The sequence below is a fragment of the Canis aureus genome, chromosome 8, assembly GCF_053574225.1.
Source record: "Canis aureus isolate CA01 chromosome 8, VMU_Caureus_v.1.0, whole genome shotgun sequence".
NCBI lineage: Eukaryota > Metazoa > Chordata > Mammalia > Carnivora > Canidae > Canis > Canis aureus.
Window position 1 is genome coordinate 40,493,778 of NC_135618.1, and position 25,929 is coordinate 40,519,706.

At 42.1% G+C, this 25,929-nt stretch overlaps 1 protein-coding gene across 2 annotated transcripts in view; it reads right to left on the reverse strand.

Moving 5' to 3' along the window:
- ADCY9 (adenylate cyclase 9) overlaps positions 1-25,929 on the reverse strand; it is a 121,938-nt gene that overhangs the window by 34,906 nt on the left and 61,103 nt on the right. For both annotated transcript variants that reach the window (XM_077906405.1, XM_077906406.1), the window contains exon 3: positions 2,023-2,213. In XM_077906405.1, coding sequence (XP_077762531.1) covers positions 2,023-2,213 — 191 coding nt within the window. The remainder of the gene's footprint in view (positions 1-2,022; positions 2,214-25,929) is intronic.

Below are 25,929 nucleotides of genomic sequence, written 5' to 3' on the forward strand. Positions count from 1 at the left end.
CATGCTAACTGCTGGGGCAGTCCTCATCTCAGATGTCCTGTAATCCCCTCCTCAGCACATGAAAGTAGCCCAGAAATTATACTTCAAGGTCCAGCTCACACTTCCCTCCTGGAAGGGCCACAAAGATCTTTTTTCTTCCTCTGAAATTCCTTTTGGCAGACACAGTTAATTTAATAGATCACAAAATTTTCAGAAAACTTGTGATGATTATTTGGAAAATTTATACATGACAACAGAATACACTAAATAGCTTCTGTCTACCAGATTTTAAAAATAAAGGTAAATATATTTGTATCTATAAATACACACATAAACTAGAACAAGAAATGTTCTTTTGGGATAAGAGAAAACTTTTTTAGGTCAATTTAGCATCAAATCGCTGTCATTAAATTGGAAGTTATGTGCAATGGATAGAAACACACATATATGTAACAATCTAACATGGCAGGCAAACACAACAAATCATTTATTTTTGGATTTGAGCTCTATTTCTCTACTTAAATACAACTCAGTTTGAAGCCTGGAGGAAATAATTTCTCTCTAAATAATGAAGCTGTATTTGGAAAACTACATTCTCAACTTCTTCCCCTACAACTGTTCCTGCCCACGCTCAGGAACAGCCCATGAAGCCCATGAGCTCCTCTTCCTGACTGCTGCAAAACATTGCCCCAAGCAAAGAGGCTGTCTTGAAAGTGCCACAGGTAGTAAGGAAATTTCAGATACATTAGCAGTCACACATGCACCAGAGGACATGGGAAAGCACCGGGTCTACTACCCTAGCTCACAGGTTCTCAACCAGAGGAGATCTTACCCTCCCTTCCTCCCTCCTCAGGGGCCACTGGGCTATGTCTGGAGGCATTTTTGGTCACCATAATGGGAGAAAAGGGTGATCCTGGCATCTGGTGGGTGGTGGCCAGAGATGTTGCTCCACAGTGCACAGGAAGGCTCCCACCACAAAATCACCTGGCCCCAAATGTTCCTAGTGCTGAGGCTGAAAAACTCTGCACTAAATTAACAAAGCACACAATGAAAATGATACATGAGTGCTGTTAATAAACCTGAGCCCAGTAATTACACAAGTAACTGGCCGACAGGGATTACGGATTCTGCCAGAGGGAAATGACCTGGACGCCCACATTATGATCCTGTTGAATTTAAATACCAGCAGAGCTGGCTTTCAAAGCCGTGAATGAATGTGGATAAACAGGAACATACTGGATAAAGCTGTAACAACAGGCCATCATCCTGGCCAACATATTTTATTATTTGAGAGCACAACACAGTGAAGGGGGACTGTTATGAGTGCCTCTCTTTCTTTTTTTTAAAAAATGGAAACAGCAAATATTTCAATAGTAAAAACAAGAGATACCAGCGAAGGAAGTGAAATCACATGTAAAAACTGAGGAGCAGCTCATAAACTAGAATGGTTTCATATGCCCACAGTCCACTATGTAATCCTGTGGCAGTTTATGTACAGAAATGGGTAGTTGTAGACAGCCGCCAAGAGGTCTCTGCTCCAACAATGAAATACTGTAGTGATCCTGGCAAGCCCGCACTCTTGCTGTGAGCTTCGCCATAAGATTCAACCACACCAACAAAATTGAAAATAATTGTAAGACATTAGAGTTCAAGAGACGTAGGAGCACTTGAGAAAATGGGTCTCTGAAATAAGATACCAACTAGCTCTCCAAGCAAGTTGTGAGAAGAATTACTTTACTATCACTTATCATTAACTTTCTGAGACCCCAAAAGACAGCATAGGTCTCAGAACAAGAAAACAATAGCTCGAGTGAGAAGCAAACTGATGCAGTGTAGAAAGAAAATGGAGGTGCATAATAGGTCAAAACAAAGATGTTAAAAAATGCAAAATGCTGGTGACTTTATACTAAATTTAAAAATTGCAAAAACCAAATTGAAAGGCATTCCAAGTTGTCTGCCACAGACCCAAAGGCTGCTTATTATTTCACATGTTCTACTGCAGAATTAATATAAAATTTTAAAAGTAGAAAAAAAAAAACTAACCTTAAGGTTATCAAAGGTTTTGACAGTCTGCGCCAAGTCACTGACACTCCCTGGTGATGCTGTCCCCTGTCCCCTAGGACCTGAGGACACCCGTGAGCCGTCAATGACCTCAAAGCCTGAAAGCAAGGCCTCTGTACAGCTGCAATGAGACTCCTTCGCTCTCTGACCCGCTATCAGGTATGTCTTCAAACCTATGGATAAAAATTACAATCAGCACAGATGGAAACCACCGGTGGTTGAAATGCAGCTCGATCTTGCTCTCTATGTGCAGGACACGCTCCTGAAAAGTGGAGAGTAAAGTGAAAATATGAATGTCATATTTTACTACTGACTTCCATGATGTTTTCAGAGACGTGCAGGCTCAGGAAGAATGTTTGCTTCCAAGACACACCATTAACTTATATCATGTTTTCTTTGAACTTTGGCTGCTTGTTTTACCTTGGGGGTCTGAAATGAGCATAAATAGTTCCTCCATGAAAGGGTCACATGACCGATTTGTGCCAGCAACCTAACAGACTGAGGGCTGACCCCAGACATTCTTGGGTTTATTTTGCTAGATCAGTCTATATGTAAGGGTGATTTAGAATATGGATCATTTTACCTATGTCAGGATTGCAAACCTCTTATGAAAAGCGAGACTGTTACACATAACGTGTACTGACAGGAGTAATTAAAACCTCCCTTCATTCAGATGGTCAAGTATCAGTTTTCAGTTGGATCTAAACATTCACAGTAAGAACATGCAGCTCTAGTCAAGCTGTAGGCTATGAGAATTTTATTCTCTCACAAAATCTTCAGTTAAAGAAGTGGGGGAGGGGCATCTGGGTGGCCCAATCAGTTAAGCATCTGACTCTTGGTTTCAGCTCAGGTCATGATCTCACGGTCTGGGGATCTCAGGGTCCAGGGATCAAGCCCTGTGTCTGTTGCGCTCAACACTCAGTAGGGAGTCTGTTTCTCCCTCTGACTCTGCCCTTCCCCCTGTTCTCTCTCTCTCTCATAAATAAAAATAAGATCTTTAAAAAAAAAAAGTTAGTTAGATGGACAAATAATCGACATCTTTATAATTCTCATTAAAAGACTGAAATAACATGCTAACATATGCTACACTATTAGGTAGCTCTAATAGGCAGGTAGGTCTCTGCTCCAGGTCCTCAGAAAGAATTATCTGCTGGGAAATACTAAGCAGCAGTTTTCAAGCAATTTCTGGAAAGGAAGCAAATCTTATTTAAAAGAATCCACTGTTAGCCCTTACTGAAATTTAACCAGACTACAAACCTGTTGAGGGGAGTGGCAATGTAATTTGTTCAGTAAACATTTGTTTTAGGCCTGGGGTTGGCTATACCTAGAGAATAAACTTAAGAACAAAACAAAGTCCCTGTCTTGGAGAGTTGAAGCTCTAGCAGAAGATGGTAATGAAAAGGCATCATGGAAACATTTGAGGGGAGGGGTCTACACTCCTAAACTCACATGGGTGCTTACGTTCAGTACATTTTAATAAATGCTTTAAAATTAATTAAAGAAGGCAGGGGGAGGGCCCCTGGCTGGCTCAGATGGTAGAGCATGTGACTCTTGATCTCAGGGTCATGAGTTTGAGCTCCATGTTGGGGACTGAGAATACTTTAGAAAAAATTAGTTAAACAACCTAGGGATTACTTAATTATCCTTTATCATTTTATAGTTATGCAACCATTTCTTTAGTCTCTCATTTCCCTTTCTTCGCATAAAAATACTATATAGTGTGTGTTTTAAGTCGCCTAGAGAGATCCTAGAGCACAGTCAAACCATAGATGGGAATCAAAAGACTCAGATAAGTAACTCTGGACATTAATTTACCCTAAAGGAGACCGTGAAATACTCACTCTTAACTAAGGTCCTGAACTTCCATGTTTTTTTTTTTCTTCAACACAAATACACAATCAATATACTGATTGATTCAATCCCAGTCACAATCAGGTACATGTACCAACTTGATACGGAAGCATGAAGTGGAAGAGGACAAGGAGTAAAAGCACCTATGTGTGAATTCCTCACATTCTGACACAGACGACACTGAACTCACTGCCATTCTGCCTTGGGAGAGTCAAAGAATGCAACCTTTGTGGGCTAACCAGAGAAAAGCCCTACTTCCCGTTCCAGAGTCTCCATGCTTGTAGGCTTATCTCTGGCTGTGTCAAAGAAGTACGTGGAAAGGAAAGGCCCATTCCCTGGAGCTGCTCCAATGGGCTCTCCCCTGATAACACAGCAGACAGCTTGTAGGTCTCCTGGTAGTGAGTGGGGAAGGCTCCGGCTGGCACACTGTGCTGCTGCAGAGGGCCATCCAGGGGACCAGGAGGAAGAAGGAGGAAGGCAGTGCGTGAGGAGATACTGCTGTGGGGAAAGGTTTTCAGTTATGTCTGTAGCTGGCCATGACCCCAGAATAGCATTCCCTACAAGATGCTGGTGGCTTGGGACTCCCTTGCCTGAGGCTGCTGCTCCTGGTGGGTAAGGACTCCCCAGGGAAGGCAGAGCCAGGGCAGCGAGAGAGGCTCTGCTCTTGGAAGTCCTTGGTCAGATAATTGCTTCTCTGCCCGCCTACCCCTGCCCATGAGGCTCCACACGTGGACAAGCAAGTGAAGGAGGCCTTTCCTGGAGGCGTGACAACTAAAGCAGGGAAAAGGCTGAGCCAGCAGACCAAAAGAGCTACAGACGGAGCCCAAGATACACATGCATGAAGCTGGAGCTAGTACTTCAAAGTAGAGGCGTGCCCTCCAGCAGGGGACGCAAGTGACAGCAGCCCAGCTCTGCAGTCACAAACTCTGATGCTGCCTTGGGGTGCACATCCCTGAGGTCTGTTGTTGATACTCTCAACTTGACTACCAAGTTGCTGCTTATTCATCACTTATCATGTGCCTCCTGTTTACCACATACTGTGATAGGACAGGCAACCATGATTCCCACCTGTATTGGGACGTCACCTGAGGAAGGATCTAGAGAGTGGGCAGTTGTGAGTCCAAAATCCTAGGACTAGGAAGTAAGGGTGCCCTGGGAAGCACAAGAGGGTGGCCCCTTACAGACTTGGGGGTTAGGGAAGCCTCCTAGATGAGGTGCCTTCCAAGCTGAGGATTGAAAGATGAAGAGGGGTCAGCACAGTGAGAGCCAACAGGCTAGGGGCTGGAGCCACTGCTATCAGGCTGTGGGTGTTGCTATAACAGTTCATGAACAGGTCCCACAGAAAAGCCTTTGGCATAGTCAAGGGATGGAAATGAATTTAGTATTGCTGGAAAAGAGAATGCATGTGGAAGGATGGCCAGAGATGAGCAAGGGCCTGTGCAAGGCACCATGTAGACCAGCTCTGGGAGTCTTCATGCTGGAATCAACAGAGGGTACAAGGGGAGATGGTAAGGAGCAGGCATGAAAGGAAAGGACAGGGTGCTGTGGAAATGCCAGCCACAGTGGGTGATAAGGGAGTTAGGGGACATAGGAGTCAGGAAGTCATGATGGAAACAGGAACCCACTCTCCCCAAATGTAGTGATGGTAGCAATGCTTCTATGATGGGCCACGCAGAGATGGGTAAGGGCATGGATTCTGCAGAGGAGCCCTCAAGTTCAGGCCCCACCCCCTCTCCACTGGATGACCTGAAATAAGATACTTCACTGTAGGACAAGGCTAAGAACAGGACTTGCCCCATAAGGCTGACACAAAGATTAAATGAGTAACACAGAGGAAGCCTTTATGACAGTGCCTGGCAACAGTAAAAACTCTGTAACATTCACTATTACTGTCAATGAGGGTATCTGACTTGCTTATCACTGGGAGTCTTCTTCCTGTTCCACGTACAAAAATATTTGTAGAAATGTTAAATCAACAATGGTTCCAAATTTGTTTCTAATGTGAATTTTTCTTTAGGGAGCCCCTAATGACCAATGTGTACTGATAACACAAAGCTGCTAGTGTTCCCAAGGTCAGACGTATATATGTGTCCATAGCAAGCAAAATTGGTGAACAAATTAAGTATCCATGTTTCCATGTGGAAAAGTAAATCTAAAGTGACACCTTTTGCCAAAACTAGAGTGATACTGGCCTGATAAAGTAAGGCAGCCTGGTGTGAAATACCCCAGAAATGTATCCAGGCTGGATGACTGAGTTCCAGCCTCATCAAAGTCTCAAATCAAGAGTTTATAAGAGATAAGGATTTAATGAGTAACCACAACACCCTGGGGTCCAAGTCCGTTAAGAATGACTCTCTTGGAACAGAAGGTCAAAATAAGGCAGCTAAATGATTTATTAAGTATAAACAGGAGATTAATAAGATTTCTTATATTCCTTCTTGATAATTGATTTTAAACTTCAGCGGCATTGATGTCTTTTTTCATCAGCTTAACTTTACAGAGGCCCATAAAAGGGGGACACAGTTCCAAAAATGCTCCCACCTGATGGAGGGGCTAGTCTGTGGCTACATGTGCCAAGGAGACTGATGTGGTTCACATTCTTAAGCATATGATCAATTTTTTGAGGATGAAAACTGCGGCTTGCATAAGACTGGTGCTTAGTTTTGGTAGACTATGTGTAATTTGAGTGCATGCCAAAGTCCATTTTGGAAAAGACAGACTATTCCAGCATTCTTTCTTTATCATGGTCTTTTTCTGCGTGGCGCTTGCTTTGGAGTGAGACAGCCTCCATTACCCAGATCAAGGATCTGAATGTCAGCTCAGCAGAAAGAATAATCAGGAAGGAAAGGATGTTTTGAGACACAACCTTGGGAGTTAGGAGTGTAACACAACAAATGCTTAGAAGCCTGCATCACTAATGATTTGAAACAATAAACATAAGAGAGGCAATCAGTTTGGCCTGGTTCATAAACATTCTAAAAAGTTATTCCACTTTGTACTGTATTTTTTTTTTCATAACTAGGTCTGTAATGGCCTAGAAGCATGCGAACTTTTTTAAACAAAAATGTAGTTAGTTAGGGCACCCGGGTGGCTCAGTCAGTTAAGCCTCTGACGCCTGGTTTTAGCTCAGGTAGTGATCTCAGGGTCATGAGATCCAGCCCTGTGTCAAGCCTGGAGTTCAGCATGGAGTTTGCTTCAGATTCTTGGTCTCTGCCCCTCCACCTGCTCATACTTTCTCTCTCTCCCTCTCAAATAAATAAATAAAATCTTTTTAAAAACACAAATAAATAAAATGTAGTCAGTCAATAAGGAAAATAAATACTAAAAGAGCACTTTGTCTATCAAATAACCAGGTTCTACAAAACTATAGATACAATATTCCATAATTATCTCTTGCTTCTGCTTAAGAAGACCAGAAGTTTTGGTGGGGAAAACAAAACAAAACAAAACACTTACACCTTGTAATGTTAAAACACTCTGGATGGGTCTCTGTCCTTTCTGCTCCTACGTAACACCACTAATCACAAGGACTGATTCATCCCGGTTGTCACAACACTTGACAATAAATCATAAGTTCTGACGGCAAATGGGTGTTGGTAAAATTGAATTCCTTTTTAAAAAATGAAGTGCCAAATAATAAAATATGCTACTCAAGCAGGTAAAAGAAACAAAGGGTGGGTACCATGCCTGTTTAACTTAGTTTTGACCAAAACTTTAGGCTAATAAAACAAACTCTTAGAACACAAACACATGCTCTACATTATGCTCCCAGAACAGGGTATTTTTCTGTACCTATCTTCCCTCTATCAATAAGAAGTAAATATGCTGCCATCACAGCCACATGCAAGTGACCAGACACTAAGTGACCAAATTCCCACCTACTGTCTTCTTCACTTTTGTATTTAGCCTTACTAAATCCTACCCCTTACGTACTATGTTGCCAAGCACTAGTACCGGAGAACCCAGTGGGGAAAACCTCAGAGACCCACTCCTCTATCTCTAAAATACTCCTGAACTATGCCTTCATGACACAGACCTTCACAAAGGCTACAGAAACAAGTTCTTTAAGGAAAACATTTGACACACCCATAAAGAACTATCTCATTCATTCATTTGCTCATTTACTTACCCAACAAATTGACTATTTACTGAGTACTTACTGAGGGTGAGTCACTGGGCAGAGTGTTTAAGGCAATGGAGAGGGGAAAAGCATATTCCAGCTTTAGAGACTGAGTGTAGTTGAAAAGTGTGACTTAAATACTAGACTCCAGCTCCTTCATCTATAAAATGCAAACACTAGGAATTCAGTAATAATAGCATTTCACAGAGCTGTTGTGGGGATTAGAGTTAAATATACATTAAAAAGGGGGTGATGATGCTCTTCCATAGAGAGTCCTTGGCGGCATTCAGGAGTAACTCAGTAAACCGAGGAAGGGCATGAAGTAATGTTCACAAAAAATTAAATCAGGGTGTGGGAGGATGGCAGCAACTGTGAGGATAGTAAGTGATGACACACATCTACAAGAGAGAACTACATGGATTCAGGTCTCTCTGCTGACGGAACGTTCACAAGTGACAAGGATTTCTACACTGAGTTTCAAAAAACAACCCAAAAAAATGAAAGTCTATAATAACTGTCTTGAAATAAAGTATAAGCGAGTCTAAATAATCAGAAGAGACTGTGAAACAAGAGGGCAAAAAGGGGCTGAAACAGCAACAAGTGATCAACGGTTATTCACCAGAGGGTACTGCAGAGTGCCATCGGACAGAGAGAGCATGTAGGTTACGTCTGCAGCAGGCAAAAGAAGGGTCACAGACTCTATTCTTCAACCCAGACAACTGAAAAATAATAGTTAATTCTAAGATTTTAATGGTTAAACTAATGGTTTAAAAATCAATAGTTGAAGATTTAAGTACAACAAAGCCGACAGAAAAGAAACTCCAGGAAGAAGATAAATGAGGTGGCAGCTAAATACCTGACAGAGAAAACCAAACAAAGGGAAAACGCTGAAAACATAAGTAAAGCTCTGTGATGCTCAGTGAGAGAAGCCAGTCACAAAAGGCCACAGAACCTACGACTCTGTGTCTGTGAAACATCCAAACAGGCAAATCCATAGAGACAGGAAGCAGAAGAGTGGTTGCCAGGGGCCTGACAGAAGAGGGAACAGGGAGCCATTGCTAGCAGATACAGGGCTTCTTTCTGGGGTGATGAAAATGCTCTACAATTAGTGGTGATGGTTGCACAACTCCGTGAATATATGATAAACTGCTGAACTGTGTACATCAGAGGGGTGCATTGTATAGGGTGTGAATCATACATCAATAAAACTGTTAAAAAAATAGAAAAGAAAGCAAGCTATGTGAACTTCAAGATGCAACCATTCTGAGATTCAGAGGAGACAAACTTTGTAAGGAATACACCACCCTTGGAAATTCAAGGTAAGGAGTGGGGAGTGGCAAGTAGAAGAGAAAAAGAAAAAGAAAAAAGTTTGGAAGTAGCTAATGTGCTAGAGTAAGGATAGGAAAATATATAAATAAGAAACAAGGCTGAATAACCTTGAAGAACCAAAAAACTCAACATGGCAAGAGCTCAGAAGTCTAGGAGAGATTAAACAAAACAAAATACTAGTGTGACCTTCATGAGCTACCTCCCGGATCATCAGATTTGCACCCCTGACCACAGCAGTGTGATCCCAGAGAGCCAGGTGACTCCCAGGCTGTCTTCTGCATCTGCCAACCAATGCCTCCACATGGCAATGCTTCCACATGGTGCCACACAGTGTGGCTGCCCCGGCACCTTGCCCGCCACTCACTTGCTCACTCAGAAGCAACAGAGCTGAAGGCTCCAGCTTCCACGGCTGCCTTCAACACTGCTGTTGCTTTTCATCCAGGGTAGATTTATTTGCAGAGGCATTTCCTTCTGCCACAGGGGCAGGCTACCCACAGTGACACTTCCTGTAAGCATCTTCAGCTGGGAAGAAGGGCAACAGAGCTGGCCTCCCTCTACTGACCCTGGGAACATCTCACCATGCAAAGGAAAACACGCAATGCTTACAGTTCCTGACTACCCTTCCCTGGGAATGGCCACACTGGTGCCTTCGCCACCTGTTTCTTTGTGGAAATGTTGATCTCGGCTTCTGGCGTGACCCCGTGTCCCGTTTCCAGGACCACCACACACTGGCTATGCTTTTCCTCACTTTTCAAGCCAGCCTGCTGCTTATGTCAAGGTTAAAGGTTTTCTCTCCCTTGAGGACTATTTTTTGCATGTTGACTAGAGCACTGACTGTAACAGTTTCCCAAACTGCATGTCCTTGTTCCCACAGAGAACATGGCAGACTTGCTCAAGCCATAATAGCTGAGAAAACCCAAAACCTCTATTTACTGATTAAGAAGCTGTATCATCTTTGACATCTCCGATTTCTCTCATTTCATTGCTGAAATGCTCGGCACTGGAGGCAATCTTCCTTTTTAGTCCTTCTCCAGAAGATCCATAGTTGTGTTTGTGAAGTCTGTTCTTAAAGATTTATTTATTAATTCATGAGAGACAGAGAGAGAGAAGAGGGAGGCAGAGACAGAGGGAGAAGCAGGCTTCCTGTGGGGCAGGGAGCATGACTTGGGACTCCATTCCAGAACCCCGGGATCATGACCTGAGCCAAAGGCAGATGCTTAATTAACTGTTAGCCACCTAGGTACTCTGTGAGGTCTGTTTTTAATAACCTTAAAACTGTGGCCAGGTATGGGTTAGAAGCCAGAATGGGGCCACTCTGCCACTGCGGAGGTCAAGGGGCTGAGTGCTCTGCTCTCCCACACCAACTTCACACTGCATGACCTAGGACTGCAACCAACGCCTCCAGAAAATCACAACCATGTTGTACACTCTTGAAAAAGCAAAACTGAAAGTGAAACCAAGGCAGTGAACAGTGAGTGCCCTTACGAAAGAAGAGTATGCAAAACGGGGCACATGGGCACACAGAGCTGGGGTGACAATCAACAACCCCTTCTTTACAAAAGAGGGTGGAGGAGTCTTCAGAAGTCACCTGTCTGGGGCTGGAAAGTGGAGGTCTGCAACAGAACCTGAGGGAGAGATGGGAAGTGAATTCAGACTGCCCAGGAAGGAAGGTTCCACACATTTCAGCAAGCAGGTCACTGCCCAGCAGAGGTGCTGGTCCCAAACCTTACAGCTGAGTGCTTAGAGATGAAGACAGGAAGAGCAGCAGCTAAGATCACAAGAAAAAAAGAAAGAGTTAATCTGAATAATACTAGGGTAAAAACAGAGAAGCACAGCCTGAGGGCCAAATGTAAAATGTGGCTACTACAGTCACAACACTGTGTTGTCTAACTGAAACAGCTAAGGGAGTAGAACCTAAATGTTCTTACACATATACACAATAAAGAACACAATATACACCTTAAGTATCTCATCATTTTCTATTTGTCATATTATACTTCAATAAAGCTGAAAAAATTAATTAATTAAAAGAAACATGGGGCACCTGGGTGGCTCAGTCAGTGAAGTATCTGCCTTCAGCTCAGGTCACGATTCTGGGGTTCTGGGATGGAGCCCTGTGTCAGGCTCTTAGCTCAGCAGGGAGTCTGCTTCTCCCTCTGCCCCTCCCCGACTTGTTTTCTCTCTCTCTCTCTCAAATAAATAAAATCTTTAAAAAATAAAACACACCAAAATATGCCAAAATATTGATAGGAAAATAGGATTATGAAAAACATTCATTTTATATATTAGATATTTGTTGTTTATCTTTAAAATAAGCATGAATGTTTAAATTTATTACAAAATATTTTAGATACAGAAATATGTAAGGAGAAATATGTTGAGCACTTAGGGTCCCACTAGTCTAAGAAATCAAAGGTTGCTTGCCTTGTTCAGGTGCCTGTGGATTTTCCTTCTCCCCCAACAGAGCACGTAACTATTCTCAGTGCCAGGTTGCTATATGGTGTAAAGCTAAACAATAGAAATCTGTTTCTATTGTTTATGCAGCATTAACATTGTCTATGCAGCATTAACTGAGTTTTTTAAAATTTAAATAAGTGACATTTTACAAGTATTTTTCTGAAAGTTGCTTTTTCTGGCTCAACATTATGTTTGAGATTCATCCCTATCAAAGTGCATGAACTACACTCATTTATCGGCAATACTATGAAGTTTCCCACTGAATAAATATACCACCATTTATAAAAGGAAAACTGAAAGTATTAACACCAACTACAAACTGTGTTCTGTTAAAAATAAGAAAGAAAAAAAATAAGAAAGAAATATAATAAATAGGGCAAAGTTATACTTAACATAAAATACCACTGAACCAAGAATACATCATAAATATAAATTTAATAAAGAAATGGAATTATGGAGACTAATTTAAAAAAAAACTCAGGGGAGGAGCTTAAGCTCAAGGATGAAAGACAAGTTGCTGGAAAAAAGTCAACCAAAAGAGAGAAGTAAATACAAGGAACACAGAGCTTTTCATTTTTTTTTCTTAAGATTTATTTATTTATTTATTTATTTATTTATTTATTTATTTATTCATAGAGACAGAGAGAGAGAGAGAGAGAGAAGCAGAGACACAGGCAGAGGGAGAAGTAGGCCCCATGCAGGGAACCTGATGCGGGACTCCATCCCGGGTCTTCAGGATCACACCCCGGGCTGCAGGTGGCGCTAAACCGCAGCGCCACCAGGGCTGCCCAAACACAGAGCTTTTCAAATTGCAAGTCAACAAGCTGAGAGGTAACAACTCTATTACCCCTGGTCAACAAAGTCCTCGTGTGCTGCAGACACAGGCCAGTGTGCCTGCCACTTACACTAAGAAGGGACAGAGGGCCCCAGGGACCAAACCAGTTATCCAAAAGAACTTTCCACCATGATGGAAATGTGCCAGACCTCTGAGTGCAGTGGCCACTAGCCACATGTGGCTCCTGAGCACTGAAATGTGGCTACTTTGAGTGAAGAGATGGATTTCTAATGTTTTTTTTTTTCATTGTAACTTACATTTTCAAAAGCTATGTGTGGCCAGTTGTTACTGTACTGAACAGTGAAGATCTAGATCCTTCCTTACTAGAGAAAAGGAATGGACAGGCAACAGAAAGCTCTTTCTTAACTTCATTAAAGTAGAGAAGAGGTAGGGGTACCTGGGTGGCTCAGTCAGTTAAATGTCTGCCTTCAGCTCAGGTCATGATCCTGGGGTCCTGGGATTGAGTCCTGCATCGGGCTCCCTGCTTAGTAGGGAACCTGGTTTCCTTCTGCCCTTCCCCCTGCTCATACTCTCTATCAAATAAATAAATAAATAAATATTTTTGAAAAATAGAGAAGTGGTATAAGAACTATTAAAAGAAAGGGGATCCCTGAGTAGCTCAGCGGTTTGGCACCTGCCTTTGGCCCAGGGCACCATCTTGGAGTCCCGGAATCGAGTTCCGCGTCAGGCTCCTGGCACGGAGCCTCCTTCTCCCTCCTCCTGTGTCTCTGCCTCTCTCTCTCTCTCTCTATGTCTATCATGAGTAAATAAATCTTTAAAAAAAAATAAAAAATAAAAAAATAAAAGAAGAATGGGTGGGGATAAAGAGGACAGCTACATGTGAAACCAATAAATATTAACTTTTATTTATTATACATGACAGTAAGGAGCAAATATAAGGGAGAAATTACCCTGTAACCTAATAGCAGGGTAGCCAACTGGAAATGGAATAGGAATGGATATTTCACCAAAAGAAATGGTAGGAAAATCTCTAATATTACTCAGCCATCAAAAAGAATGAAATCTTGGCATTTGAACATTGTGGATAGAGCTAGGTGAAATAAGTCAGTCAGAGAAAGACAAATACCGTATGATTTCACTCATATGTGGAATTTAAGAAACAAAACAGAGGAACATAGGGGAAGATAAAGAAAAATAAAATAAAATGAAAACAGAGAGGCAGGCAAACTATAAGAGATACTGAACTCTAGGCAATGGAGGGTCGCTGGAGGGGAAGTGGGAGAGTGCAGGGATAACCGGGTGACGAGCATTAAGGAGGGCACTTGATATAATGAGCACAGATATTGTATGCAAATTATAAATTATTAAATTCTAACCCTGATACTAATAATTCAGTATATGTTAAATAAACTGAATTTATTTTTTAACTAAATTGAATTTAAATTAAAAAAAAAAGAAAACAGCAAACACTAAATATATTCCAAAGAAGATGAAAATGGGTTGAAAAATCAGTTCAAAAATTTAATTCAGAACCCATCTATATAGCTCCACCTTGCCGGACATATATCATTCCTTAAAAATGTTTTTAATGTGAATATTCATAAGATATGCCACATTTTCCAGGTTTTATACAGTTTACATTTCACTACATGATTCCTAAAAGCAGTTTATAAAATGAACACGGGAGCTCCCTGATCTTTCACACCCATTAAAAGCAACACATGTAGTAAAACACACCACTGAACAAATTGCCATTTCGTGGGGGTTCTCTTGACTCCATGGGGCCTGAATGTTTAACTAGGCACACGGCCACAGTGCTAATAGGACCTGGCGCACACCGCTGAGCCAGGCCCGGAGAAGGTTTCAGGAGTTACTGACCCTTCTGCTGAGGCTTCAGCCCCAGGCAAATTTGTAAAGCAGATAAACAAACTCTGGTCACCTTGGCCAACCTCTCCGTTCTTTCTGCCTCTCCAGGATCCCCCTGCCTCCAGGGTCCTCTCCCTATAGCCAACCTACAGGGTGAACACCCGCAAAGCAGCCAGAAGACCTCTGCTTCCATAAGCCATGGTGTCACCTGACTGGTTTGCATATTATGCCTTCTGCACTGAACACAGGTGACAATATCTAGTGCCCAGTCATATTACCAACATCCACAGTTTCTGCTAGGCACCGCATGATGGTGCCTCCCACCAAAGTTGCAGGTCCTAGCATAAAGCTCTGCTTCACCTGGGATCATCACGAATCCTGACATTCCTGCTACACTCTTTGAAATACTTTAAATTCCTTGAGGACGCATAATAACACCTTCTGGAAACCAGATGATGAACCAACCACATGTTCTCAACCCGATCAGACCCAATGGCTCCTTTTTATTACATTTTTATTACATACTTAATTTGTAATGTCCTCTTTACCATCCTGAATAAAATTAAATTCATGGACAATATATAACCGTTAATCACTGAGGCCATTAAAAAATCACCTCTAACCATTTCCCAGACACCCCCCCTGTGGAGTTTTTCCTCAAGCTGCAATAGGGTGCAGCAGTGGGTGCCTGGCAAAGGCAGGACAGCAGCAGAGCCTCCTGTCCTGTGGCTCTCTTCCCAAGTTGCTCCTTGCCAAGGCTAAAAATTTCACCATGCTATATGTGTGTATCTATCACATGACTATATATGTAATGCATGAGCATGCATATGTGTATCTATCACATGACTGTATAATGCATGAGTTTGTATCTGCCTTATTTAAAAAGGAAAATATTTAACTTATCCTACTCATTCTTTTAACAAATAGTGTTCCTGAGATCTGCCAAGAATGAGGTTAGTCCTATTACAAAGGCTAATAATACCTTGCACCTGACTATGTCTCAGTCCTTCCAGCACCTAGCTAAAGGCCTCACACAGAGGGCATGCAGATATGTGAAGAATCGAGTCACTTCTCTAAAGGAGCAGGCCACTTATAAACAGTATGAAAATCAAAGAAGGGCAGAATAAAATGGTGAAAGTACTGTAACTTCTTACAAGGCTGAATTACAGAGTAGCTTTCCTCACACAATGAGGAACAGGAAGTTACTTATCTGCTGATTCCAGCCCCTTGCCACTGTATGCTGGCCCAGACACTAATAATAAAACTGCAGGCATGGTACGCATCGTCCCTGATTCCAAGGCACTGGCAGTATGGAACATAAACAAGTGCCAGGTCACCAGCTGTGAATAAGGACCCTGAAGAAAACAAAGGGTTTCTGCACAGAGAACAGCAAGTGAATAGGAGGGCTAGTCTAGATACAGGAGTCAGGCAAGGGCTCTATGAAGAAATGGCACTGACGTGGAGACATCAATGATAAGAAGGAGCCAGTCGCAGTGTGGGCCTGGGGCAGGCAACCCTGGATGGGGAACCAGTGTGGTAAAGGTCATCACCTCTTCTCCTGGCTGAAAGAGGACCACGGTTGCTGAAGCAAAGTGAGGGAGAAAGTATATCATTCCAGCAGGCTGGAGGGATGGGCAGGGCCCTGGAACCACCAAGAGCCTTCAGAGTCACGCGTTGCACCTATGGGAGCTTCAGCAGAATTTTAAGCTTGTGAATGAACAATCCAATTTTCTTTCCTTCTTTTCTTGCATTTTTATTTTTTAAAACTTTTTATTTTGAACTAATGTATACAGAAAAGTTGCAGATATAGAACAAGGAGTTCCCTCATATTCATCACCCAGCTTGACCTAATGTTAACATCTTATTGTACTATGTCAAGGAAATTAATGTCGGTACAATGTTACTAACTAGACTACAGATTTTATTCAAATTTCAACAACTTTTGGTCTGATTTATGTTCTGGGATCCAACCCAGGAGTCCACATGACTGGCCTGCTTTAAAAAACAAAACAAAACAAAACCACTCAGCTATAGGCGATGAATGGCTTGGGAGGTAGCAAGAAAAATAAAAATTAAGAAGAGTAGTAGCAGGGACTCATTTCCAGGTTGTTGCTGTGGCCCAGGTAAAGGGCGAGCATTGCCTGGCCTAGGTGACAACAGAATAGAAGCAGATAAATTCACAATATGATATCCAGGCAGGACAGGTAAGATGTTTCAACAGACTGGATGTGGGGTGTAGGGAAAGGGAATGAGGATGACTCTCCGGGTTCTGCCCATAGTAAATGGATGATGATGATGTATTTCCTGGGGTAAGACTGAGGCAGGAAAAGGTTTTAGAGACAAGACCAGAGGTTCAGATTTGGACCCCTTAAGTTTAAGATGCCTATGAAATTGCCAAATGAAGATGTCAAGGCGACAGCCACATCATCCCAATCAGAGACAAGATCTAGGCTAGAGGGGCCTTCTACCCTCTACTACCACCCTGGAGACAATGACAAGAAAGGAAAGGGCCAAGAAGTGAGTCTGGGGGAACTTCAATGCTGACAAATGGTATGGGGTGGGGGAATCCAGCAACAAAGTCTGAAGGGGGACCAGTGGGGTTGTAGGGCAGTCAGACAAACAGAATTCTAAGATAGCCAAGAGAGGAGAGTGTCCCAAGGGGAAGGAATGGGTCACTATGTCAAGTACAATGTGGCTAGAAAAGTGATCCTGGGGTGGTAGTATGAAGACTGTTGATACCGTGACAGGTAGAGACACAGTTGAGTGGTGGAGAGCACAGGCCAGGCCTGAGGGGGTGACATGTCAGTGTAAGTGGAGAAGTGGAGAAAGCCCATGTGCTCAATTCTTTAGAGAAGTCTGGCCATCACATATGGCAGAGAAGGGGGTGATATGGCATTCTGGGAGGATCTGTGCAGGGTGAAGGTGCTAGAGACTATTGTGGGCTGACAGAATGGCCAGAAGAGGGAAGAGATTAGAGATGCAGGAGAAGGAAAAGCAGTTGAAGGAGCAGAGGTGCCAGAAAAGGGAGAGAAGATAGAATCCACAGCTCAAGTGTAGGGACTGGGCATTACCAGAAGGAAACAAACTACTGTAAAGAAAAGAAAAAAACCACCAGACATATGTACTGGTAGACTTTTGGGGAGGGAGTCGGTATATTTGGTTTGATGGGAATGAGGGCAGGAAAGTAGGACTGTTGGGGTACAGCTGTGGGCCAAGAAGATGTCATATCAGGTGATGTGTGGTTCAGATTGGTACAGATGCTCTTGTGCATAATCATCTGGAAGCTCCAAGATGATAGTGCTACCATCAAACAAATGACAGTGGGAGCTAGCTGTTTCAGAACAGCACTGAGAAGGCTAAGAAATAGCAAAGACATGACTAAGGCACTTAAATATCTGTTGAATAAACACAAAATGGATGGATAGATGAATGAGTTGATTCACCAAGAAATCAACTTACAAATCAAAGCCTGTCGTGAAAGTAGAGCAAGAGGAGCAGGAAAGTAGTGTGATGTGCTATGGACACCCAGAGGTGGAGTATACAAAGAACTCTTCCAACAACAAAATGACACCCCAGTTTTTAAAAAGGTAAAGAATCCAATAGATATTTCCCCAAAGAAGATATGCAATGGCCAACAGCACCTAAAAAGATGCTCAACATCATCAGCCATCAGGGAAATACAAGTCAGAACCACAATGAGATCCCACTTCACACTTACCAGGAGGATGGCCACAATTAAAAAGACAGATGAAAACAGGTGTTGATGTGTATGAACCGAAATTGCCATCTCCGTAAACTGCTGGTAGGAATGGAAAATGAAAACACTCTGGCAACTTTTCAGAATGCTAAACACAGAGATTCCATAATGTTACCAGCGATTCTCTTCCTAGGTATAGAAATGAAAACATTCATCCCCACAAAAACCTGTCCATAAGTGTTTACAGCAACATTATTCATAACTGCCAGAAAGTGAAAACCACCCAAAGTTCTCTCAACTGAGTGGTGTATCCATACAATGAAATCGCATTCAGCCACAAAAAGGAGTGAATATTTAGTTTATACTACAAGGTTGAACCCGGAAAATATCATGCCCTGCATGATTCTATCTTCATGAAAGATCCTGAAGAAGACCCCAGGCAAGACCTGTTCTGCAGGACTCCAACAACTCTGACAAAGCTATAGTGGTTAAGGCAGGAGATAGCAACATAAGGGCAGACAAACAGATGAAACAACATAAAGTTGAGAACCAGATTCTCACACATATGGACATAATTTATGATGAAAACAACACTACAGAGCATGGGAAAAGGACAGTCTTTTCAAAAATAGTGCTTGGTTCAGGGTGGATATCTGATGCTTCCTTTGCAGCCACCCTCAAGACCCTGGGCTGGTAAATATGCATATGAAAAAATATTAAAATCACTAGCCATGGGATCCCTGGGTGGCCAGCGGTTTGGCGCCTGCCTTTGGCCCAGGGCGCGATCCTGGAGACCCGGGATCGAATCCGACATCGGGCTCCCGGTGCATGGAGCCTGCTTCTCCCTCTGCCTGTGTCTCTGCCTCTCTCTCTCTCTCTGTGACTATCATAAATAAATAAAAATTAAAAAATAATAAAAAAATAAAATCACGAGCCATTTAGGAAATGCAAATTTAAAAAAGGAAATAAGTATCACCACACATATATTAGTATGGCTAAAAGGAAAAGTCCTGACAATATCAAGTACTGATGAGGACAAGGAACAAAAAGAATGTTCATATACTGCCGGCAGCAATACAAAAATTATAGACACTCTGGAAAAATCTGCAGCTGTTACTTATAAAGCTAAACAAACACTGACAATATGCCCCACCAACTCTAAACCTGGATATTTTACCCTAGAAAAATTAAGTTATGTTCATATGAAACATTGTGCACAAATTTTTATACAGCAACTCTATTCATAATTGCCAAAATCTGGAAACATAATGTAATTGTCAATGTCCTTCCATTGGTGTATCCACAGGGTGGAATACCATTGGATTACAAGGAATGAACTGCAAACAAGGAAAGATACATGCAACAAGCTTCTCAATTATACTAAGTGAAGAAAACCAGTTTTAAGTGTTTATATACTCTAGCAGCACCTGGATGGCTTAGTTGGTTAAGCATCTGACTCTTGATTTCAGCTCAGATCATGATCTCAGGGTTGTGGGATTGGGCTGCGCTTCAGGCGCCTCACTCAAAGGGAAGTCTGCTTGAGATTTTATCTCTCCCTCTCCTCTGCCCCTCCCACCACGAGCATATGCACATACTTTTTTTCTCTCTCAAAATGAGTAAATCAAATCTTCTTTTAAAAAGTTTATATACTCTATGGTTCTATTTTTTTCTAAGATTTATTTATTCATTCATGAGAGACACAGAGACAGAGAAAAAGAGAGAGAGAAAAGATACAGGCAAAGGGAGAAGCAGGCTCCCCATAGGGAGCCCAATGTGAGACTTGATCCCGGATCCCAAGATCACACCCTGAGCTGAAGGCAGATGCTCAACTGCTCAACCGCTGAGCCACCAAGGAGTCCCTCTATGGTTCTATTTTAATGACATGTTTCCAAAGGCAAAACTATAGAGACAGATAACAGATTAGTCGTTGCTGAGGGGAGGAAGAGGATTGGAGGTGGGTCTCTAAAGGATCTATACAAGGAAAAGATAGATAGGGTAGAACTGTTCTGTGTCCTGATTATACTATACTGCTGGCTACAAAATCTATACATGTGTTAAAATTCATAGAACTATACACCAAAAGAAGAAAGTCAATGCACAATGATTTAAAAAATAAAATTAGGGATGCCTGGGTGACTCAGCAGTTGGGCGGCTGCCTTCAGCTCAGGTCATGATCCTAGGATCTGGGATTGAGTCCCACATAGGACTCCTGCGAGGGGCCTGCTTCTCCCTCTGCCTACGTCTCTGGCTTTCTCTCTCTCTTTCTCTCTCTCTCTCTCTCTCTCTCTCTGTGTCTCTCATTAATAAATAAATCTTTAAAAAATAAAATTATACAAAAAACAAATTACCATACAATCTTGCAAATCTAATCCAAGTCTCTACTCATGAGAAATTAAGACATCTATCCACATTAAGACTTGTACACAAATTTCTAGAACAGCTTTACTTATCATAGGCAAGATGTGGAAATAACTCCATCAGCTGGTCAGTGGCACCAGGATACCGACAAACAATGGTACATCAATACAATGAAATTTGACTCATCAGTAAAAAGGAACTGAATACTGATCCACACTAACATGGATGAACCTCAAACAATATGCCAAGTGAAAGAAGTCAGATGCAAAAGACCACATATTGCATAATTTCAATTATGTGAAATGTCTAGAAAAGGCATTTATAAGGACACAAAGTAGATTCTTGGTTGCTGAATCTGGAAGCAGGTGCTCCCTACAAATAAGCACGGTAGGCCTGTGAGTGATGGAAGTGTTCTAAAACCAGATCACAATGATGCTTATACAATTCTGTATATATATATTTTTTTTTAATTCTGTATATTTTCTAAAAGTAAGTGAGCTGTACATTTTTAAGAGGCTACTTTATGGTATGTAAATTATATCTTAATAAAACTTTTAAAATAGTGTTCAATTAGATATGCATATTTTAACAAAAACTTGACCTAACCTCACAGAATACACACCAAAAAATAATTCTACATGGATTACTGACATAAATCAGAAAAGATAAACAATAACATATTTAGGCAACAATACAGAAGAGTAATGTTATGACCTCAGAGGTAGAAGACAATTTCCTAAATAGGACACAAAAAGCATTAATCTAACAAGGGGAAAGACTAGTAAACCTCACACTAGATAGGTAGAATCACATGAAACTACCAGTATCTGAACATTCTGATCTACACAAATGGCAATTTCATACTAAAAAGGCAAGACCAGGGTGGGAGAATTATTTGCCTCACATACAACTGGGAGGGGACTGATTGCCTGAGTATAAGGAACTCCTGACAGTCAACAAGGAAACAAAACACAAAAGACCACTCAGAGGAAACATGAGGGCACTTCACAAAAGAACAAACCCAGATGGACAACAGAAGCAACAAAAGGCACTCAATCAGAGAAATGCAAATCAAATCACAGAATTTAAAAATTAAAGCTACCAAAAGAACCACACACCCGCCAGATTGGCTAAACCAGACAGGCTGACAGGCATGTATAGACATGGAGCAACAAGAAGTGTCACAGACCTCTGGTCAGAGGAGGACCTGCTAAAAAATCTGTGAAGCAGTTTCCCGTTTTCTATGAGACTTGAAGATATTCATACTCCGTGACCCAACAATTCCATCGCTAGGCATTTATTTACCCAACAGAAACACGTGCAAGTGTGCACCAGGATTCGACATATCTACATGCAGGAATTCTGTAGAAGCCAACATGCACAGGCCACATATTTGTCAGCAGGAGAATGGGTAGTCAGGCTAAGATCACTGACACAAAGAATGTGCTACAGCAATGAACATGAACCAACTACAACTGTGGGCAACAGGGATTAATCTCACAAGCTTAACAGTGAGTAACAGGAGTAGCCCCAAAAGGATCTATATCACAGATCCCACTTATATGAAATCCAAACACTGGAAAAATTGATTTATGGGGCCAGCATGTGGCTATGTGTAGGAGCAGAGAACAGGTAGTACTGAGAGGCACAAAGAGGGGCATCTGAGATGCTGGCTATATCATCTGGGTGCTAGTCATGTGGATGTATTCACTTTGTGATAATTCCTCAAATGTGCTCTTATAACTAATGCATTTTATTTATGCATATTATACTTAAGTGCAAAAATTTATTTTAAAAACCAGACTTCTAAACCCTTAAAAAATGCTGGTATCATTAGAGACAAAAATGGCTGGGAGTAGTTCTAGATCAAAGGAGATGACACAGATGTGTGATAACTAAATACAATAAAAGATCCCTGATTGGATCCTGGATGCAAATAAGAAAAGCTGTAAAGGATACTTCTAGACAACTGGGGACATTTAAATATGAATCATATATTTGATAAGAGTATTTTGTAAATGTTAACTTTCTTGAGTGTGATCATTTATTTTGTCTATATAGGAGAACATCCTTGTTCTGAGGAGATACATGCTGAAGAATTTAAGGGTGCAGGGCCAGGCTGCTTGCAACTTACTTTCTAATGGCTCAACAGCTCAAGAAAGAGACAGGACACACACACACACACACACAGGACATACATGTATATGCATACATCTACAAAAGATGTATGTGTATAAATATAAACACACATCATACATTTAGAGAGAAAGAGCAAATTTGGCAAAACGCTAACAATTAGTGAATCTAGGTGAATGGCATATTAGTGTTCACTATACCGTGTGATTTTTCTGCAAGTTTAAAATTCTTCAAAACAAAAAGTTGGGAAAGCAGCAAAAGCAAAAGCAAACCCCAAATCTGGCAAAACCAAACAACCAAAGTCAAATATTTGGATGCACACTTGGGTAATAAAACCATAAGAGAGGGAAGTGACCCCAGGTAAGGGCAAGACCATGGTTGCCTTTGGCAGGGAGGGGACAAGAGGGAACATCTGGGTGACCAGCAGTGTTCTCTTTTTCAGCCTGGCTAGTTAAGACACAAGGGTGTTCACTTTATAATAATCAGGCTGTACATTAGTTTTATATGGTCTTCTGTATCTTCTCATATTTTACTATTTTTACAGAATTGTGGTTTGACTAAAGACGACGCTGAGCAAGGCAGAGCAGCATGTGCAGTGTGAGGGGGCAGCCACCGTCAGATGCAGAGGACGATGGTGGCTCCACCACTTAGCTCCAGGCTGCCGTGGGTCTCACCAGCTGTGTGGCGTAGCTTCTGGTGTGGTTACACAATCATAATAGCACAGCTGCCTCTTAGCTGCCAAATGTTCTCACAATTTGGTTGCTATGAAAACACACCTAACTTACACTGCAGAGGGGAACTCTGGGTGGCGCAGCGGTTTAGCGCCTGCCTTTGGCTCAGGGCGCGATCCTGGAGACCGGGGATTGAATCCCACGTCGGGCTCCCGGTGCATGGAGCCTGCTTCTCCCTCTGCCTATGTCTCTGCCTCTCTCTCTCTCTCTCTCTGTGTGTGACTATCATAAAAAAATTAAAAAAAAGACTTACACTGCAGATTGATTTATTAAAGGTGTGGCAAGATGGTCATTTTTTTTTTCCGAAACAAAGTTGTTTTCCAGGAAGTTATTTTCCCATAAATCACATATAAACACTTAACAAAAAATATTTAAAACTCCCATAGTTTTTGGTCCTTAATTCTTTTCTCCTGCTATTGCTACAAAGAAAACGGAAACAAAATATTTACTGTTTACAGCTGCTTGGAATTTGGTTCCAAATGCGTTGGTCCGTAGACTCACTTACTGCAGAACTAAATACGCAAGACTCCATGCTGAAGACAAATTTTCTCCTTATACAGGATGGATAAACCCTCAAGAGTCTCTCCCTGAGATCACCCTTGACAAGCTAACAGCAGCATCTGTGCCATATGTCAGCTTGCAAACTCCAGAACCACACTGCTTGCGTTCAGACCCCAATTCTGCTACATGGAGCCTGTGTAATTCAGGCAAGTCCCTTCTCCTCTTTATGCCCCTGGCTCTTAATTTGCAAGGACAGGATGCGTCACCTTCCTTACAGGGTTGGCATGAGGACTCCCTGCTGAATGCTCAGCAGGTAATTAGAACAGCACCTGGCACATGCAAGCATCGCATCAGTGCTTCTTTAAAACCAGGACTGAAGTAAATGAGGGAAGCAAGTGGGCTCAACACCACGAGAACACCCAGAGCACATGGCTGAAAGGATCACAAGCAACTGGAAAGGAAGGGGCTCCAGAGAGCAGCGCTGCCCTACAATTTAAGAGCAGACTCTGGTCTCAAGCTGTTTGGCTTTCAGCATCAATTTTACTACCTTGAAACTAGCTATTATTTAACCCCCTCTGTGCCGTTTATTTGTTTGTAAAACTGGAGCAATGGAAGGTCCCAGCTCACGGAGTCATCGGGAAAATTAAATAATTACACAAAAAAATGCTTGGAACAGTGCCCAGCATACAGTAAGCACTCAATAAGTGTTTGCTGCTGCTATTATACCAGTGTGTTTGTGCTGTGCTGCCCTATAAAATAAATAGTGCCGTGTATCTGATTCTGGCCAAAAAATTCTATTGTCCATTGGTCAATAGCTTGGATGAAGACACAGGAAAGCTGTTTATCACAGATGCAGATGGGAGGAATAAACAAAGGCTCGTGGGTGTTGGAGGAGCTGCAGGCCTCACAGCTGCCTCATGCCAAGAAGGTAAGCCAAAGTGCTCTAGCTGCCTCTGTGCTGACTTTTTGAGTGTGAACAGATCTGGCTGCTGCTTCACTTCTGCCTTCTAGATGTTGTGAAAATTGCCTTCTGTGGCCCAAGCCACATGCAGATTTCCAACCATGCTGATTCAAGATGAATCCACTGCAGTCTGCCACTTGCCAAGTGTGTGTGATCCATACACACACTTCTTTTAACCATACTTAACTTCTAAATAGAGTCAGTAGCAAAATCAGACTTCCACCTAATATAACGCGTCTATCCCTCTCTCTAAACATGCCAACACTCCCTCCAAAAGAGGGCCCCACCTCCCTGTATGTTCATTTCTCATCTGGAAGAGTTATTCTTGCTTTGAGCAGTACCCTCTGGAATGAAGAGTGTGACTGTGTGCCAACACAGGCTCAAGTGCTGGTAGAGCCCAAGGGTAAGTGTGAAGGAACACTGCCGACCTGCCAGACACAGAAGAACAAGGCTTTCACCAGCAGACCATCAGCCGGCAAATATGTTGATGTGTTACAGCAAGAAAACCACATCTGGCACAGCAGATGCAACCAGAGCCACCACCTGGCTAAGTTTATGACAGCCCACTGCTATTCTCCAAGACCCACTTGTCTTCTTCACAGGCCAAGCAGGTGGGCTGGAGATGTGATAGGAATCATCACCCTCGCATCTTTCAAGTCCTGATGGTGGCACTAATCTCTGCCACTCTGACAGGAATGTGATACTACTTTAGATGCACTATTTTGATGGGTAGAGCAGTTCTAGTGGCTTCCACTTGGTCTTTCACACCATAATAGCTCACTCCCGGGAACTAATTCAGAATTCTGACAATATAAGTGGGTATATTTCAGTTAAACACTGCAGAACTGGAGGAAGAAAACCACAAAATAGGTTGTTATATCCTAAAAATTACTTAATATATAGTATGCAATAATGTGTGGTATTAAATATTACATATAAGTAATTATCCTGAAATTGATGAATATGTTGATACAGATGCAATGGATATGTTGAGTGATTATGCATGTGCTGTCAAAAGTTAGCCACGGGCAGCCCTGGTGGCGCAGCGGTTTGGCGCCGCCTGCAGCCCAGGGTGTGATCCTGGAG